Below are 18,963 nucleotides of genomic sequence, written 5' to 3' on the forward strand. Positions count from 1 at the left end.
ATTGACAAGGCATTTCAACTGTATTGGGTCTTCCTGAAGACAACAAATGCTATTGTTAATTACACTCACTTTAATATTGCCTAAAGAACATGTGCATCAACATCTGTTCAGTCTATAATCAACGTAATGCACAGCATCTGTATATGTGAGCTGCTTTTATAGCCTGTCAGCATCTATCCTGAATAAGCATGCCCAGGCCCAAGACAGCATTTGTATAGCCCCTGCACTGAGTGCATGCCCAGGCATACTTGAACTGATCAAAACAGCTTGCTTTGTGGGAAATATACACATAGACTTAAAATATGAAACAAAATCATAAAAATAGGCTTCATCTAAAAAAAGGTACATGATCGTAACATTTTAAGGTGATTTTTGTGATCAGCAGTCAAAAATCCATATAATATAACCAAAGATATTCAGAAAGCAAATTCCGACTCCTATTTATAGAACTTTGAAGGCTGCTCTTCAAAAATAACCATATAACCACTCACAGCACAGAACAGGCCAGTTCGGCCCTACTAGTCCATGCCGTAGCAAATCCCCACCCTCCTAGTCCCACTGACCAGCACCCAGTCCATACCCCTCTAGTCCCCTCCTATCCATGTAAAATGAGGATGTTTCCATCATACTGAGCCTTGAATTATTGTCAATATGATTTCAAATTTCAGATTTATTGTCAGAGAACATATATGACATCACATACAACCCTGAGATTCTTTTTCCTGTGAGCAAGACAGAATTATCACTTATTAGTTATGCAAAAGAGATACACACAACATACATGTAAACAAATAAAGAAATGTAAACAAACTGCAATGCAGAAAGGATAAAAAAAAACAATCAATAAAGTTCAAAAGTAAGAGTCCTTAAATGAGTCCCAGAGTTTGTTGTTGAGGAGTCTGATGGTGGAGGGGTAGCAGCTGTTCCTGAACCTGGTGGTGTGAGTCTTGTGATACCTGTACCTCTTTCCTAATGGTAGCAGCAAGAACAAAGCGTGTGCTGGGTGGTGTGGATCTTTGATGACAGCAGCATTTCCCCCTCGATAGTCTCAATGGTGGGGAGGGCTTTTCCTGTGATGTCCTGGGCTGCATCCACTACCTTTTGCAGAGCTTTATGGTCAGGGGTATTGGTCTCCCCATACCAGACCGTGATGCAGCTGGTCAGCACATTTTCCACCACAACTCTGCAGAAATTTGCCAGGGTTTATGCTGTTTATTGTGTTAAGTTACAAGGACAATTGCCCTTAAGTATTCTATTTATTTGCACGTCATTACCTAGAAAGGTAAATAGTTTTGATGCAAAAAATCAGTTTGTGTGGGAATTATTCCACCTTCCTGCAGGTGAATGCCAGTCATTAATCTCTGGGCAAAGAGGCCATCTCTGCAGCTACCACCCTTTAAATACAGACAGGACGTTGTGTTTGTCCACAAGAGTCACCATGAGGAAGATTTTGGTTTTCTCTGTTCTGCTGGTGGCCGTTTGTGCTCAGGGAGGATTTGAGGGGTGAGTCTTTTCCCTGTGACTGAGTAAATATTCAGCAGGTTCATTGATATTAGTTTGTCCACATCAGATTAATCTGTGGCTGATCTTTATGTGGAGCTCTAAAGATACCAGATCTCCTGTTCAATTTGTGATGAGTTAATTCACATCGGCTGGTGGATTGTGTGGCTTTGACCTCTGGAATTAGTGGATGTAGGTGTTTGAGGGGTATAGGGATAGGAGGCAGATAGGGAAAGGAGAGGGGATGGTAGGGGGATAGGGATAGGAGGGGGATAGGGATCAGAGGGGGTATGGGACCGATACATGAGGGGGGTGTAAGGTGGGATCTCATACTTTATAAGATACAAATGTTCGAAAGGTATCAAGTGATAGAAGCAGATACCCTGCAATAGATAAGAAATATTTTGATAAGAACTTGAAATATTGTGGAATGGAAGATTACAAGCTGAGTCCTAGAAAATAGCATTGGAATAGACAGCACAGACATGAAGGACCAAAGGGAAACTCCGATGCTGTTTGATCCACATTAAAAATTTCCATCCAATGTAGCAAATATTTCACAAGATGAAACAAGAAAGTGACATTCACTGAACCCCACCATTCACTGAACTCGGTTAAAGAGGAGACTTCATACAGAAAAAAAAAGTTGAGGGGATTCCAGAATTTAAAGTGTTTATGGCAAGGATGCGAGAGACAATGAGTGAGAAATTAAATGAAAGGGTGCTTCAGAGGCCAGAGGTAGAGAGACGTTTCAAAAGATTATGGATTGGGGAAGGTGAAGAGATGGGGAGGATGAGACGATGTACATTCTGACAAAATGTTAATCTCCCATTCTTAATGATTAATAAAAGGCTCAAGAGTGAAATATTGTCACTGGTCTACTCACAGAGATCAAGTACTCCGGATTACACTCAGAGATGAGGAACAAGCTAGCCTGGTGATGTCCATGGAGGAACAGGATCATCTCCAGGTGAGACAGTGGGAAAGGTCATGTCGCTTTGAGCATCAGGTGGAGTGGAAATGTCTGGGAACCCTTCTCACGAGTATTCCTTGCACCTCCATCTCCCATAATTAAGGCCTCAAAGCCCTTTGTTTCCTTCTGGACAATAGAAGCACCAGCCCCCTCAACCACCACCCTCCTCTGGCTGGCAGACATTGTCCTTATCATCAATAATTTCTCCTTCAACTCATCCCACTTTCTCCAGGCTAAAGGGGTAGCCATGGGTTCCTGCAAGAGTACCCATGCTACAAGCCAACAAAGACAAGGCTCCTCAACTCTTCCTCCACTACAATGATGACTACTTTGGTACTGCCTCATGCACCCATGATGAGCTCACTAAGTTCATCCACTTTGCTGCCAACTACTACCCTGACCTCAAATTCAATTGGTCCATCTCTAGCAACACTCTCCCTTTCCTTAATCTCTCTGTCATCATTTCAGGAGATAAACTCTTGACAGACATCCTCAATAAACCCACCAACTCCTGCAACTATCTTGGCTCCACCTCTTCCCACCCTGTCTCCTGTAAGGATTCCATTCCCTCAATTCCTCCGTCTCCATTGCATCTGCACCCAGGATGAGGACTTCCATACCAGATCATCAGAGATGTCCTCCTTCTTCAAACAACATGGCTTTCCCTCTGCCATCATCAACTTGGGGCTCACCTGCATATCCTTCATTACCTGTACATCTGCCCTGGCCCCTTCTTCCCCCACACGCAATAAGGACTGGATTCCTCTTGACCTCACCTACCATCCCACCAGCCTCCACATTCAACATATCCTCCTTCACCATTTCCGCCACCTACTATGTAACCCCACCACTGGACATATATTCCTTTCTCTACTTTCTTCAGGGACTGCTCCCTCCATGACTCCCTTATCCTCTCCTCCTTCCCCACCAATTGTCTCCTTGGGACCTCCCCCTGCGATGGCAGGTGATGATCTACTTGTGCCCACATCTCCTCCCTCATCACCATTCAGGGCCCTAAACAGTCCTTCCAAGTGAAGCAATATTTCACTTGTGAATCTGCAGGGATCATCTACTGCTCCCGCTGTGGATGTAGTCTAGGAGATGGCTTTGTTGAGCACTTCAGCTCTGGCTGCTGCAATAGCCTGGATCTCCCAGTGGTCACCCATTTCAATTCTCTATCCCATTCCATTGCTGACACGTCTGTCCATGGCCTTGTGCACTGCCAGACTGAGACCACCCATAAATTGGAGAAACAACATCTCATCTTCCAACTAGGCACCCTCCAACCAGATAGCATTAACATCGACTTCTCTGGCTTTCATTAAACCACTCCTCACCCCACCCCCCCCCCACCCCGTCACATTTCCCTATCTCTTTTTGCACAAACAATAAATTCTTACCATCCCTGATCACATCCAATTAGCACCTTTTGTTGGTCTGGATTCCTTCCCCATTGTTTGAATTCTGAGACTTTCTGAGATTTCCTGCTTATAGCGTATTCTACTTATTCCTTGAAGAAGGGCTCAGACCTAGGGGAGTCATGTGATGGAGTAGTGGCCAGTCGAGAAAACCAGCCCTCTCCAGGAAAATAGAAAAAAAAAGTCAGGAAAAGGCAAAGCATAACAGAAATAAAGTACAAGAAATAGAAGATAAAGATACAGAGAAGAGAAAGAAGATGGCTTCCAAGATGGAGAGAGTAAGAACAGCTGGAAAAAAAGAGGTAAAAAAATCGCCAAAGAAGAAGGAAGAAGGCCTTACCTGGAGGAAGGAACAGGACGCTGTGGTGACGAGGAGTGCCCGACCCTCGAGGTCAATATCTGCTCTGCAGAGTTGAGATCCACCAGCTGGTACACTACAAAAAGTGCACAATCAGAGGAGAAAGAGGACACCGGTGGGAGTGGGGGTCAGCAGAGGAGCGGGCTCCCACAGACCGAGCAGCTGAGAGATGCCCGACACCAGGGCTCTCAGCTGGAGGATAAGGAAGACAGCAGAAGAGGGTGCGATGAAACAGACGTGGAAGACAGACGGAGGAAAGATCGACAAGAAGACCAACATCAAGAAGCACAACAGACGAGCAGCCCAAGAGGGGAGGAACAACAACAAGAGGCCCAGCAAGAAGAGGCCTGACAAAGAGATACAAGCAGCTCATCAGGAAAAACAGAAGAGACACAGACACAAAGAAGAGAAGAAGAAGACACAAACAGAGATACAAGCACAGAAGAAGAGGAGGAAGAAGAAGATCAAGATCTTCACAGAGAAATAGAAGGTAAAACTGATGGACAAAGAAATAAAAGGTAAAACTGATGAACAGAATATAGATAAAGTCTTTTTTGAAGAACAATGAGATCACGAAAAGAATGGTTGTCATTAGAGTTTAATGTAATTAAAAGGAAAATGAAAAGAACAGAAGATAAAATGGAAAGGTTAGAACTGGTAATGACAGAAATAGGGAAAAGAGTAGAGAATGTGGAAGAGTGGGAAACGGCTGTAGAAATGGAAGTAAATGAGTTAAGAGAAAAATTGGAAGAAAGTGACAAAAAAATTAAAGAGACAGAAGAGTTGTTATCTCAGAAAATTGATATGTTGGAAAATTATAGTAGGCGAAACAACATAAAAATAGTGGGCCTGAAGGAGGGTGAAGAAGGCACAGACATGAAGGAATTTATAAAAGGATGGATCCCGAAGGTCCTGGGAATGACAGAAATGCAGGAAGAAATGGAAATAGAAAGGGCACACAGATCACTAGCTCCGAAACCACAGACTTATCAAAAACCATCTTAGTAAAATTTTTGAGACATACAACAAGAGAAAATATACTGGAACGGGCAAGGAATAAAATTAGAGAAGGTAATAAACCATTGGAATACAAGAGTCAAAAAATAATTTTTTACCCAGACATAAGTTTTGAACTCTTAAAGAGGAGGAAGGAATTTCATACAGCGAAATCAACTTTATGGAAAAAAGGTTACAAATTCATATTAAGACATCCAGCTGTGCTTAAAATATTTATATCCGGGGAGCAAAACAGACTGTTTTTGGATCCAGAGAAAGTGCAAGAATTTGCAGAACGTTTGCAGGACAGGAGAAGAGATTGAAGAGATGTAACAAGAATTAAGAAAGGCGATAAAGTATATATAAAGATGTAAAAACAAGAGCTAAAGAGAGAAAAGAGAAGAGAAGGAAGGGAGTAAGGGGGGAAAAGAGAGAGCTTTGTTATATGTGTTAAAAAAAAGTATTTTCTGGGGAGGGCTGGGTGGAGGGGGATTAACCGTCACTGCAAAATCAGTTGACGCTGCGAACAAGATCGCAACCTAAATGAAAAGGGGAGTTGTGGTTGCCCGGCAAGGGGTATAGGGCAACTCAGAGAGGGGGAGACGACTTTGGGGTTAAGGTATTAGTGGATGTGGGAACTGTGGGGGTACTTTATGTCTTAAATATGTTGTCGTATATTAAGTGTATTAAGAGAAAACTAAGAGATGAAAATGGGGAAAAGGGGGATGGAGGTGGCAAAGAAGTGGAAAAGAGATGTATGTAAGAATGTTTTGGGAAGAATTAAATCAGATACTAAATAAAATTACAAAAAATAACATACTAAAAAAACAGATATTTCTTTTAAGTAACAGAAGAAGTAGAGAATTAGGCCTCAAATTGGATAAAGTGCAAAGAAAAAGAAGGTTCATTGTGATAGCCTTAGTGATGGTAGGGGGGTGTGTGATGTCGGCTTGGAAAATGGAGAAGAGCAAGAGTGTGCAGTGATGGTGCATGGAGATGGGTGGATGTGTTCCATTGGAGAGGATAGCATATGGTTTGAAGGGTGGAGTCACAGTATTTGAGCAAGTTTGGGAACCGTGCATGGAGCATGTCAGAGAGAGCTTGCCTACAACCTCCATCCCCTAAATTGAGAATGAAAATGAAAAGAAGACAAAACGACTGGATTCAGTGTGTAATGAACAGATGATGCATTTTTCTTGTTTTCCTTTGTGTGAAAATATTGTTTTGTGGTTTTATTGTGCTGTATATGTTGAATGTTTGTGGGTGTTGGAGGGGGGTGGGTAGAGGGGAGGGAGGGAAGGGGAAAAAGGGGAGAAAAGACCACTGTGTAAATTTAATGAGATATGTTTATACATATTTTGGTTGATATGGTTCACAGTGCGAAAAATAAAAAAATATTTTAAAAAAAGGGCTCAGACCTGAAATGTTGTCAATATATCATTGTCTCCTATGGACGCTGAAAAGACCGGGTGAGTTCCCTGAGCATTTTGGTGTGTTTTCACTACAATCACAGCATCTGCAGACTTTTGTGTTTCTCTCTGAATGGCAATCCCCGTTCCTTTGCGGACTTACTCCTGGAAGGGGGACCTGGTTTTGTAATCAGGATCGATCTCATTGAACACCCCGCCTCCCCTTTTTAAAAATGAGCCTCTTTGCTTCTGAGACATCTAATGTGAGGGATATGGGCACCAACTTGTCTCGCGCGTCAGACTCAGGATCTCATGTTTCGTGCTGTGGTGATTCACCTTACTTAAGTAGCAGGACTCAAATTAAATCCATGGAACTGACCAGTGGGATATTCAGCATGTGGTAATACACCACATAGTGTGGTTACAAATGTTCCGCAGGGTCCTCAACTCTTCCTCTTGAGTCTTGGGTAGTCTTGTTTCTGGTAATGAAGCCATATCCTCCGTATAGCTGTGCACGAATGAAGAGCTCCACCTGGAAAGGTATTTTACAGTAAAATTCACATTTGTTCTCATCTCTCTGCAGCTTGACATATGGCGAAGTCCCCTTAAGACCGACCTCATCATGGATGTCCATGTTCCCCAGGGTAGTCTTCAATCGTTCAAGGTGTTCCTGGAGCACAATGGTATCCAGTATTCAGCAATGATTGAAGATCTCCAGGTACAGCACTGTTGGATAGAGGGTTACAGATATGCACAGTGGCCTGGGCTAAAGGAAAGACTGAATGACGTGTGTGTTTGTATTGTGTGTGTGTGTGTGTGTGTGTGTGTGTGTGTGTGTGTGTGTGTGTGTGTGTGTGTGTGTGTGTGTGTGTGTGTGTGTGTGTGTGTGTCTCTCGCTCTCTCTCTCTCTCTGTATGTGGGGGTGTCTGCATGAGTGCTGTGTGTGTGTGTGCATGCATGTATCCATGGGAAAGTGTTCAGGAATGCAGTTCCATGAGATGGGGGATTGTTGTGGGGTTTATGAAATGTTGGACATAAGTCAGACTAGTCTGCTCTCTGATACTGAGTGAAGTGCTGGGATAAAAGTGATGCAAGAGGAAGCTGGAAGAATGATAATGAGTGCTAATCTTCTTTATCCATCCCTCCAAATTCAATCAAATGGCTAATTTGGCCACTTACTTCCACTGGTGATTGTGGGACTTTCGCACAACACTTTGAGAGGTGCTGTGAGTTTCAAAGACCTGCATAAATCCAGATGTCACATTTTTAGGTAATGATCGACAATGAGAAAGCTGAATTGGAGAAATCAACCATGATGGAACGTACATCCTCCACCTTCGAGTACAACAAATACCACACCCTGGATGAGGTGAGCACACATCCAGGAACTTACTCCACTTTTGGCTGCTAAACCACTACAATGCTATAGCTGATGGGGAACGAGGGTAAGGCTATCACAGGTGATAGAACGCTGGCACAGGTCAGTTCCTGATGCTCTGGGTCAGTAGGTGAAGTTACAAGACAGGAGCAGAAGTAGGCCAATCAGTCTGTCATGCCTGCACTGCCATTTAATCATGAGCTGATCCTTATCACTCAGCCCTACTCACTGGCCTCCTCCCCATACCCCTTGACTTTCTGACTAATCAAATTCCAGTCATTTCTGTCTTAAATACATCTAACAACCTCTCTGCCACTGCTGCTTGTGGCAACAAGTTCCACAGACTCTTGACCCTCCGGTTAATGAAATTTCTCTGCATTTCTGTTTTAAATTGATGTCCTTTTATCCTGAAATTGTGGCCTAGACACCCTACCATGGAAAACAACGTTGTCACATCTATTCTGTCCAGGCAGTGGACTATAGAACATTACAGCACAGAAACAGGCCCTTTGGCTCTTCTAGACTGTGCTGAACCAATATATTCTGCCTAGTCCCACTGACCTGCACCCAGTCCCACTGACCTGCACCCAGTCCATATTCCTCCTTACCCCTCCCATCCATGTACCTGTCCTAATTCTTCCTAAATGTAAAATTTGAGCCCACATTCACCACTTCAGCTAGCAGGTCATTCCACACTTCACTACTCTCTATGTGAACAAATTCCACCATAATGTTCCCCCAAACATTTCCCCTTTCACCTTTAAACCATGTTCTTAAGTTTGTATTTTACCATTTGTTGTGAACGTCCCAAGTGTTGTGTGTAATTGTGGTTGGTTAAGTATTATGGTTGGTTGGTTATGTTAAATGTGGGGGGTATGGGGGGGGGGGGGGGGAAGGAAAAAGCTCAAACTCCACAAGGAATTTTTCCTCTTGTATAAAACTGACAATTGTAAATTTCAACTGGCATTGATACTGTTAATGTTAACGTTGACAATGTTGATAACCATTTAAGTCTGGAAAATCATAAACAAAATATTCAAAAAAGTTTGTATTTTACCTAATCTCAGTGAAAAAACCCTACTTGCATTTATTCTCTCTGTACCCATCATAATTTTGTATACCTCTATCAAATCTCCCCTCATTCGACTGGCCAACATCACTCGAGCATAAGGCACAATCTTCTCCACAGAGGTAGGTACCAGGAGCAAAATTCCACATATCCAACCACTTACCTATTTGAATTGCCATTCATTAGTCAGATTGATGGGTTTGTCCTCCCTGAAAGCATTTAGAAAACCAAAGGTGTCTCCAATGGTCGTTATTACCTTGTCCTTGGTTGAGGAAATGAATACATGTTCCCATTCTTGAATTGCCTCACCACGAACCATCAGAGAGTGTGATCCAGTGTGATAGCCTGACAGTGTCTCAGGATCCTCTTGAGAGCACATTCCTCCCTCAACACCTTTGCCCTGTTGAAATAAAAACTGGTCACCTATTGACATATTCTGTCCCCAGTCTTCACCTTTCCCCAAATTACAATTTGGATTCGGGTGAACAACCTTTTGCCCATATTTTAGAAAAGACCAATCCAATGGGACAGCACTAAGCTGGCCCAAGGATCTGGGAGGGCTATTGGTTTGTTCTCTCACAAACTTGATCCAGCTATTACATGGAACATAGAACAGTACTTCCTATGGACGCTGCGAGACCAGTTGTGTTCCTCCAGCATTTCTCTGTTTTGTTTTAACCACAATCACAGCATCTCCAAACTTTTATGTTTCACTTCATGAATCAAAATGCACACCTGCCCTTGTGTGTGGGTTTTAATTTATCTCGAACCTTTGTCCCAGATTTACAATTGGATGGACAGTATGACTTTTGAGTTTCCTGGACTGGTGAAGAAGCTGCAGATCGGCAAGTCATTCGAAGGTCGCCCACTCTTTGTGCTGAAGGTATGGAGATGGTCAGACACCGTGGTTGTGCGATTCTAACATGCTTCAATAGTTCCATAGTGATGAACTTTTATAAATGTGATTCAGTTTCTATGAGATAAAGTCCCCCTCAGACAGTGGTTCTCAAACTTTATTTTTCCACTCACAAATTAAGTAATCCCTTACTAACCACAGAGGATGCCAAAGGTGTTCTGTGGTTAGTGAGGGATAACTCAAGGTGTTATGGGAGTGGAAAGAAAAAGGTTGAGAACCACTGCCCTAAAATGTGGTTCTTAACTAGGGAAGTGAAAGTTTGCTTTCCCATTTTCTCTGCATAAGTCATTACGTCTCCCATGAACATAAAATCACTGCTCTCAGTTATGACACTGGTTGGAAGTAGGGGAGGGATTGGTTCATAAATACTTTCATTACACCAAACATCTTCTCAACAAGTCTGAGAAGCCCATTCCCTCCTGTTCTGGGCCCTTGATCTTCTAACCATCTGCCATTTTCTTGGGTAGTTCAGCACTGGAGGGACTCAGCGCCCTGCTATCTGGATCGACAGTGGAATCCATGCCCGTGAATGGGTCTCTCCAGCTAGCGCAGTTTGGATGGCAAAGAAGGTAAGGAATGACTTAGTGGAAGCGTGGGAGTTGGTTGTTGCCTCATTCACTGTGTTGCTCTTCGCCTTGTCTCATCACTTTCCTCTTGTCCTGTCTCTTCTTGCTGCACTTTTTTTCCCCTCTTGGCTCCTGATTAACTCTTTGGATTCCGTGCCCCAGTTTTTAGGGACTACCAACAAGCAGATGTGCTCCGTGTCCCTGTTTTCCAGGACTGGTTTCATACCTAACCACCAGCTGGTTCATACTGGTATTCATACAGTAATTTACCAATGGACTCAGTCTATGGTATATATTAAGAAGTTAAAAATGGCCAGAGCCCAAAGGTTTAAGACTCCGATGAGTACTTGCAGAAGATGGAGTCCCTTGAGGGGTTGAGCGCTATGTACGTCAGATCCCTTGGGAAAGGATCTGCCAATGTTCGTCCAGCTGTCACCCATGCACTGAACAGTGAGCACTCTCCCATTCTCTGGCAGATCACCAGTGACTATGGCCAGGAGCCCTTTATCACGTCATTGCTCCAGAAGATGGACATCTACATGGAGATCGTGGTGAACCCTGATGGATATGTCTACACCCACACTCAGGTTAGTGCAGAGCATTCCACTATGAATTCATTGTGGTTATTCAGTACATTGATCCTACCCGCTCTCCTTGTCCTCTGGGTCCTAGCTGTGACCTTGATGGACAGCTCACCACTGGTGGGAGCTATGCTCACAGGCAAGGCTTCAGTGAATACAGCCGCCTGGTCATTTGTCAACGAACTGTTTGTGGCCCCAGAAAATAAATGGGAAGTGAATGCCACAAATTCTCTCATTCATTCCACATCATCGGTCAACACAGCCAGGAATCTTTCATCTTGTAAGCATCCTCTTTTGTCTTTGCATTCCAACAGCAACCACTCTTGACCTGATAAAATATGTGGCAATGTTCAGAGCCTGCAAAAGTTCAGCAAACATGTGTCCCTCCTGCTTTTATCTCTCGCTGGGTGGTTTCATGAACTTTAATTATCTTGGCATTTTGTTGCGTTGTCATCAAGATGACCACACCATGATGCTGTAACACAGGACCCCACTGTTTCCCAGTGAGAATGTGATGAGACTCATTACACAAAGTGCTGGAAATGAGTCAGCCTGCAAGAATAGAAGGAGAAATGGAGTTAATGGTGCAGGTCAAAGTCCTTCCCCTTCCCCCCCCCCCCCCCCTTGATCTTTGATCAATCCCACTCATTTAGCCTCCCTTTTTCTACTTCGGGTCTTCCATCCAAAACATTAGTGCTTTTTTTTTTACCCCTCCACATGTGCTGCGTGATCCACTGAGTATCCCAGCATTTTCTGTTTTTGTTTCAGATTTTCAGCATCTGCATTTAATTGATGTTAATTTACTACAAGAACTATGGGATTTTCAAGCTTTGCCCATGTTATTATATCCAGTGTTATGCAACATTGCACCTGGGGTCTAAAGGAACCATAACCATTTAAATTTTTAAAATTTAATTTTGTAATATTTTAAACTTTTAAATGTAGACATACAGCACAGTTACAGGCCCACCAGCCCACAATTACTCCATTTAACCTACAACCCCCGGTACATTTTGAAGGGTGAGAGGAAACCCATGCAGACATGGGGAGAATGTACAAACTCCTTACAGACAATATGGAATGTGAACCCCAGTCACTGCCACTGGTGATGTAATAACTACCAACTCTGCCACCCTAAACAATTTGATCATATATAAATTGAAAGTGACTTAATTCCATTGGAAGCTAAAGTCCTAATTCATATAAAACAAACCACTGAAGGATGAAATGTGAATTAGCTGTGGGAGATTTAAAAACTACATTAAAAGGCATGATGTAAATATTAGTTCACATGCAATATTTACCACTTTAGTACAAAATAAATCCATTGGAAAAGTCTTGACAAAAAAAAGAGATAATTTAGATCAAAGGAAAAGGCTTGTAACAATGAAGGTAAAAGAACTGAGGAAATAAGTATCAACATCCATGTGATCTTGGAGAACAACTATTGCAGTGTCACTGTAAGGTCAGATCACAAATATTATAGTTTTCTGATGAGGTCAGAAAATGAGTAATAACATTCTTGTTAGCTCAGAATAAATATTACACTGTCCCCACCTTTTCAGTGTGGGATTAACATCTTATGTTCTTTCCCTAGAATCGAATGTGGCGAAAGACCAGGTCAACAATCCCTGGAAGCCGATGTGTTGGGGTTGATGCCAACAGGAACTTCAATGCTGGCTTTGGAGGTTCGTGATGTGTTTTGTTTTGCTTCTCTGCATCCACGCCGGCCTTCTCTCCTCTCCTATTGCACAAGCAACAATTTCCATGTGTGACCTTAAGGATGTGCTTCAGGTTGAGCCAGATGTGTTCCGAGGCCAATTTGAAGTGTCCTATCACTTCATGACTGGACCGGAGATCAATAGGCAAGATTATCCAGAAAAATTTAGCCATTACTATTCTGCCTCCATCTGCCTTATCAGTTCCTTGATGCATAGGGAACCGAGGCTGTCACTGGATAAGACACCAGTAAGCACCAGTGGTCAATATTGTAACTGATTTCTTCTCGGCTGAATGGATCAACTCAGTGCAGGAACTTAGGTTGCATTACAGATCTGAATAAGATTTTATTGGAGTAATCATTCAGAGATTTGAACCAGTGATCTTGAAACAGTATTCAAGTAATTTAATCCAGTTATTTAAAGCTGAAACACAAACTTCCATCAATTCTGGGAATGACCAGTGAAAACCCATTTGGTGCACTAATGGGCCGTAGAGATATTGATATGGGTGGATTGCTGGCAGAAGAAACTTAGTGCTGAGAAGTGTGAAGTGTTACATTTTGGTTGGAAGAATGACCAGAGGCAAAATAAACCTGAGGACACAGTATCGATAGAGATATAAAATTATTTTTAAAAATTGAAAGTGTATTTGACTGTACAGGTTGAGAAATCATTTTTTTTAATATGTAGAATCCTAGCCTTTTAAAAAAAATCAAAAGTCCAATAGCAAAGAAATCACAATGAATCTTGGGACTGGTTTAGTTCAGTGTCGGGGTCCTCATTTTAGGAAAGATATGAAGGCTCTGGAGTGGGCGCAGAAAGAATTTATCAAGATAATGCAAGGAGATGACAGACTTTAGTAGTCCTCTGCAGAATCACTTTTGATCTCCCTGTAACGTGAAGGAAATCCTAGCCAGTCTGACTCTGAATTGATTTAGCATGCATGGTCAGTTAAAGATGCCATGAAAATGAAATACAGCTCACACAGTGGATCACAGCTGAAGAGCTACACCTATGATAGCACCTTCAGAAGAGGAGACATGTAGGACTGAGCATTTGTGTAAAGATTCATTGTGTTTGTGACAGGCCCTGGAACCAGTAGCAATCCTTGCAGGGAAACCTATTGTGGACCCTACGCCAACTCCGAGCCCGAGGTTGCAGCCATTGTGAACTTTGTACAGACCCACAGAAACATAAAGAGCTTCATCACCATTCACAGTTATTCACAGCTGCTCATGTTCCCCTTTGGGTACAAGTGTGTACCCCCTGCTGATTACCAGGAGCTGGTAGGTCGAATATTAAACATCCTTTTATTTTTTTCATTCTCCACCTCTCTCACCATCCTAATGATCTTTCTTTGTCCTATTTTCTTTCTTCGTCAAGCATTGGAGAGGGGTTTACTTAACTTGAGTTAATGCCTCTGAGTGTACAATGACATACCACTGCCCCATCTTACCCAATACACCCAGTAAGAGACATAATGACAATAAGAAAATGGACCCTGTCAAACATTTCCCTCTCAATCCAGAGGTCCAGAACCAATGTTAGCATCTCTGGAGCAATTTTGGTTGTACCTAGTCATCTTGATGTTAATCAAGCATTGTCTCAGGACCCCTCTGACCAAACTGTTTGGATGTCTTCCCCCATTGAGCTGTTGTGAGAGTTAATTCTTTTAAATAATCTCGACATACAGCATGGTACAGGCTCTTTTGGCCCATGAGCCCGTGCCACCCAATTGACCTACACTCCAGTACATTTTGAAGGTTGGGTGGAAACCAGAACACTTAAAGGAAACCCACAGGGACACGAGGAGACCTTACAGACAGCGCTGGATTCAAACCCAGGTTGCTGGCACTGTTACAGGTTTGTGCTAACTGCTGCACTAACCGTGCAACCCAGTTAGGTGTGAGGATGGACAAGCAATGTCTAATAATTTAGTGCATTTATAAAATGGCTTCTTAAAATGATTAAGAGTCATTACTTTTTAAATTAATTAAATATTACAAAATAGAATGTTTATTAGCCACAGACCACTATACCAGTGTCATTATAGCTCAGAAAGAACCACTCTTGATTTGGAGGTGGAAGAACCAAAAGGTTTGAGGTCCATTCCAGAGTTTTGAGCAGTCCAAATTCTTACAGCAGGAGATAATCGAAGGTGCGTCATTTGGATGAGACGCTGAACCAAGGGTGCGTCAAATGAAAGATCCCTTGGTGTACTTTTAGAGGAATTCAGGGAATTCTGTCTCTTGACCAACATTTATCTTTCAATTGACACGTATAATCCTTTAGCTAGGAATCTTATTTGGTGTTTTTGTGGGATTGAAGAGTGTATAAATTGCTGAACCTGCTCTTGTATCTGGTGACAAAATAGCAGGGCTTTAGGAATTATTTGGCAGGAGAGCAACCTTTTATGCAGCACCACCTCATTGAAACAAATGCAATTCTCTGCAACATAAACTTGATACAATCTACTTGTCCAAATACCGACTTGTGGAACTCTAGACTAAAGGATTCATTTAATTTTTTTGTTTACTGTTCTCCTAATGGTGAATCAGTTACCCTGCAAAGTGAAAATCGAAATAACATTACACTGCCAAGCATTTTTGTTGCCCCTCTTCTCATTGCCACCTTGCATGAGGTTACAATCCCAAGTTTGAAAAGTTCTGCATTTAAATTTCCGCTGCTGTCTAAAGAATACATTATTCCGTCAAGTAAATTGTGCGGGAAATGAAGAGTTTTACCTCAGGGTAACTATAGTTCAAAGTGATGCAAAAGTAAGGTTAATGTTTGTTGAGTATGAAGAATAACTGTGGTGTACAGAATGGCCATGGGAATGATCAATACCACCAAGGTGGTGTGTCTCTGGTTCAGGTTGGGGCGGAAGGAGATGCACAAAGATGGAGAAAGGAAAGCCAGAGTGAACATTGGAAAGGAGGCCAAAGTAATGCTCTGCTTTGCATTATTTTACTCACTATATTCCATTGTAACATTTTCCCCTTTTAACATTGAATACTCTTTACAATCTTCCCTCAAAATGCACCTCATGATAGATATATTAGGATTTGAATCAATGGGAGAGTTAAATCCCAAGATACATTAAATTATGCATGAATGAATGGGAGTTTAATGGCTCAGGAGATTCCAGTTGGAAGGAAGGAGTTGGAGAAGCAGAGTGTCTGTTTTCATAATGTTTTATGAATAAGGTGTAGTTATGTTGCTGACCCTGTTTGTACTTCGCTTCAGGAAGGACTTTCCAAATTGGCTGTTGGTTCCTTAACCTCGCTGTATGGAACACAATACAAAACTGGATCCATCTGTGATGCCATCTGTAAGTAGAGTAATCCAGTGGTGTTGCAGTGCCAGCCCTGAGCACAGAGTGACAGGAAGGAGAAAGTGGATGTGACTCTTCCTAATGGTTATTGACTCCAGTGCTTATCGCAGGAGAAACCACACAACCAATTATTACTTTCAATAATATCCATTTTTACAGAAAGGTGTTAAATATGTTACTGAGTTTCACAGGAGCCTTGCCAAACAAAACATTAATTCATCCCAAACTACCAGGAAGATATTGGGGGAGAAGGTGAAAGGTTTGAGGAGCATGATAGAAAGGAGAGAAACAAAGATGTTTTCAGGGCAAATGATAAAATTTAGGGTCTTTAAAACTCAAAGTATAACCACCATTTGTGAAGAAACAATTTAAATTGTGAACACAGGATCTGGCAGAGAGGAGAAACATCATAGAGGATAGAAAAGGGAAGGAAATTTGAGATTAAAAAAGCAATGTGAAAATGTTAAAATCAGAGCTGTTTAAAAACAGAAATGCTGGAGGAACTCAGCAGTCTCACAGTTTCCATAGGAGGTAACAATATATTACCAATGTTTCAGGCCTGAGCCCTTCTTCAAGGTATGGAGGGGGAGGACGTGGTCCTGTCCTCGGGCCTGCGCAAAGGAGCTTTTAGGAGTGCAGTGTGCGCAGTACTGGCCCCACCCTTTACACCCATGGTTCGTATGCCGTGGCCAAGCAAGCTGGGACGTGGCAGCGAGGTCCTTGGGTCGTAGGTTTTATATCGGAGTGGCCTTCTCCTAAAGGTATAAGCAAAGAATAAGCAGAGAACAGGAAGGCACAGAATAAAGACGAAGCTGGCTGGGGGAGACCAACAAAAGGTATTAATTGGATATGATAAGAGAAGTGAGAATTGATTTTGGCTTTGTAAAAGGAGACAGATGGAAATGGAGAGAGAGAGCTGGGAAAAGGCAATGGGTAAGAATGAGGGGGTGGGGGAGGATTAAGAAAGCCAAAGGTCCATCTAGTTGGAGGGTTCCCAGACGGAAGATTTTGTTTCTCCAATTTGCAGGTGGTCTCAGTCCGACAGTGCAGTGAAAGGGCTGATTTCAGGTTGGGGAACTGGAACTGGGTGTCTGATGAATTCCACTACTAAACTGAGAGCAGGACCATGTTCAACATTAGAGCTGTGTCCAGTTGATGCAGTGACTTCCCCTGAGAATGTGTTACATGGATGAGATCATGAGTAAAGGAGAAGTACATGTAACTGAAGTCCCACCAGAAATCAGCTCAGAACAGATGGAAGAACTCCAACATTATAAGCATCAGTTTCTGTTGTGCATTCTCGGACCATCTCAGCAATTTCAGCACCTTATCTAAGTTAATTCTCCCAGTGAAATTCTGGATGAAAACCTGAATTTTTAGAACATTTGTTCTTTAGGTGAGACATTAAATCAAGTTCTCTTTTATCCTCAAGTAGTTATGCAAAATCTCATCACAGCTGGGGAGTTCTCTTGTGTTCCGAGCCACATTTACCCCCTCAACTAACATCTTTAAGACAGATTACTCATTCATTATCAATGTTGATGTTTGTGGGAGTTGATGCCCTACTTTACATCAAAGACGGTTCTTCAGAAGTACATTGTAAAGCATTTTGGGTCATTCTCAGACACAATATAAATCTAAACTCTTTCTTTGATTTCATAAACTCAGATGTTAAAACATTCAGAGGCTAAAACGTTTCTTTCTCTCTCTTCCTTTTCAGATCAGGCTAGTGGAGGTAGCATTGACTGGACTTACAACCAGGGTATCAAATACTCCTTTGCCTTTGAACTCCGTGACACAGGTCGGTATGGTTTCATGCTGCCTTCTCGTGAGATCATTCCAACCGCCCAGGAGACCTGGGAAGCAATGAAGATAATCATGGAATATGTTAACAACCGCTCTTGACTTCTGAACCAACTGCACTAAAGCACACAGGGTGAGATAGAGTTCATCTTAGGGCTGAATTTGATAAAATTGTAGAAACAAATAATTTGTGCTGAGTTGCAGTTTATTTCATGGAATGTATAAGACCCACCTCATTTCAATAAAACAAAGATCAGAAAGGAATAAACTTGCTGACATTTGGAATTCAGTGGATTCTGACTGTGGTGTGGAATTTATTATTGGACACAGTGACAAAGAGGCTGGCAGGGGGTACATTTTACCTGGCATTGTTGACGTGTGGTTGTGTGAAATACAAAAGAGCAAGAGCAGATGAAATAAAAAAGACTCACCCTGAGCGCCTGACTCCTGTTGTATGTCATCAGGTTTAGCAATTTCCCCCTTCATTAGTTATCTAATCGTGTTATATGGCGAGCTCTCCACTGGCCATCGTGTCAGAGGTGCACCAAAGAAGAGGTACAAGGACTGCCTAAAGAAATCTCTTGGTGCCTGCCACAGTGACCACCACCAGTGGGCTGATCTCGCCTCAAACCGTGCATCTTGGCGCCTCACAGTTCGGCAGGCAGCAACCTCCTTTGAAGAAGACCACAGAGCCCACCTCACTGACAAAAGACAAAGGAGAAAAAACCCAACACCCAACCCCAACCCACCAATTTTCCCCTGCAACCGCTGCAACCGTGCCTGCCTGTCCCGCATCGGACTTGTCAGCCACAAACGAGCCTGCAGCTGACGTGGACATTTATCCCTCCATAAATCTTCGTCAGCGAAGCCAAGCCAAAGAAGAAGAGTTATCTAATTCCCAATCTCTTGTTACTTCTCTCAGTCACTCAAATAAGAGTCAA

General features: G+C 42.5%; 1 protein-coding gene across 1 annotated transcript; it reads left to right on the forward strand.

Annotated features, from left to right (window-relative positions):
* Positions 1 to 1,438: 1,438 nt before the first annotated feature.
* LOC138748001 (carboxypeptidase A1-like) lies at positions 1,439 to 18,268 on the forward strand. The gene is made up of 11 exons (XM_069907701.1): positions 1,439 to 1,503; positions 2,389 to 2,470; positions 7,238 to 7,372; positions 7,925 to 8,023; positions 9,883 to 9,984; positions 10,485 to 10,586; positions 11,060 to 11,170; positions 12,762 to 12,852; positions 13,972 to 14,171; positions 16,132 to 16,216; positions 17,940 to 18,268. The coding sequence occupies exons 1-11, from the start codon at positions 1,439 to 1,441 to the stop codon at positions 18,122 to 18,124; spliced, it is 1,257 nt and encodes a 418-aa protein (XP_069763802.1). The 3' UTR covers positions 18,125 to 18,268.
* The last annotated feature ends 695 nt before the right edge of the window (positions 18,269 to 18,963 follow it).

This window comes from Narcine bancroftii, chromosome 13, assembly GCF_036971445.1.
Source record: "Narcine bancroftii isolate sNarBan1 chromosome 13, sNarBan1.hap1, whole genome shotgun sequence".
In the NCBI taxonomy this organism is placed as follows: domain Eukaryota; kingdom Metazoa; phylum Chordata; class Chondrichthyes; order Torpediniformes; family Narcinidae; genus Narcine; species Narcine bancroftii.

What these genes read in the sequence shown, in the direction of transcription:
- LOC138748001 (XM_069907701.1), top strand. Translation starts at nt 1,439, where the DNA reads ATGAGGAAGATTTTGGTTTTCTCTGTTCTGCTGGTGGCCGTTTGTGCT. An exon ending in AATACCACACCCTGGATGAG is followed by an intron (nt 8,024 to 9,882) that starts GTGAGCACACAT and finishes CCTTTGTCCCAG; the next exon opens with ATTTACAATTGGATGGACAG. An exon ending in CAGTTTGGATGGCAAAGAAG is followed by an intron (nt 10,587 to 11,059) that starts GTAAGGAATGAC and finishes ATTCTCTGGCAG; the next exon opens with ATCACCAGTGACTATGGCCA.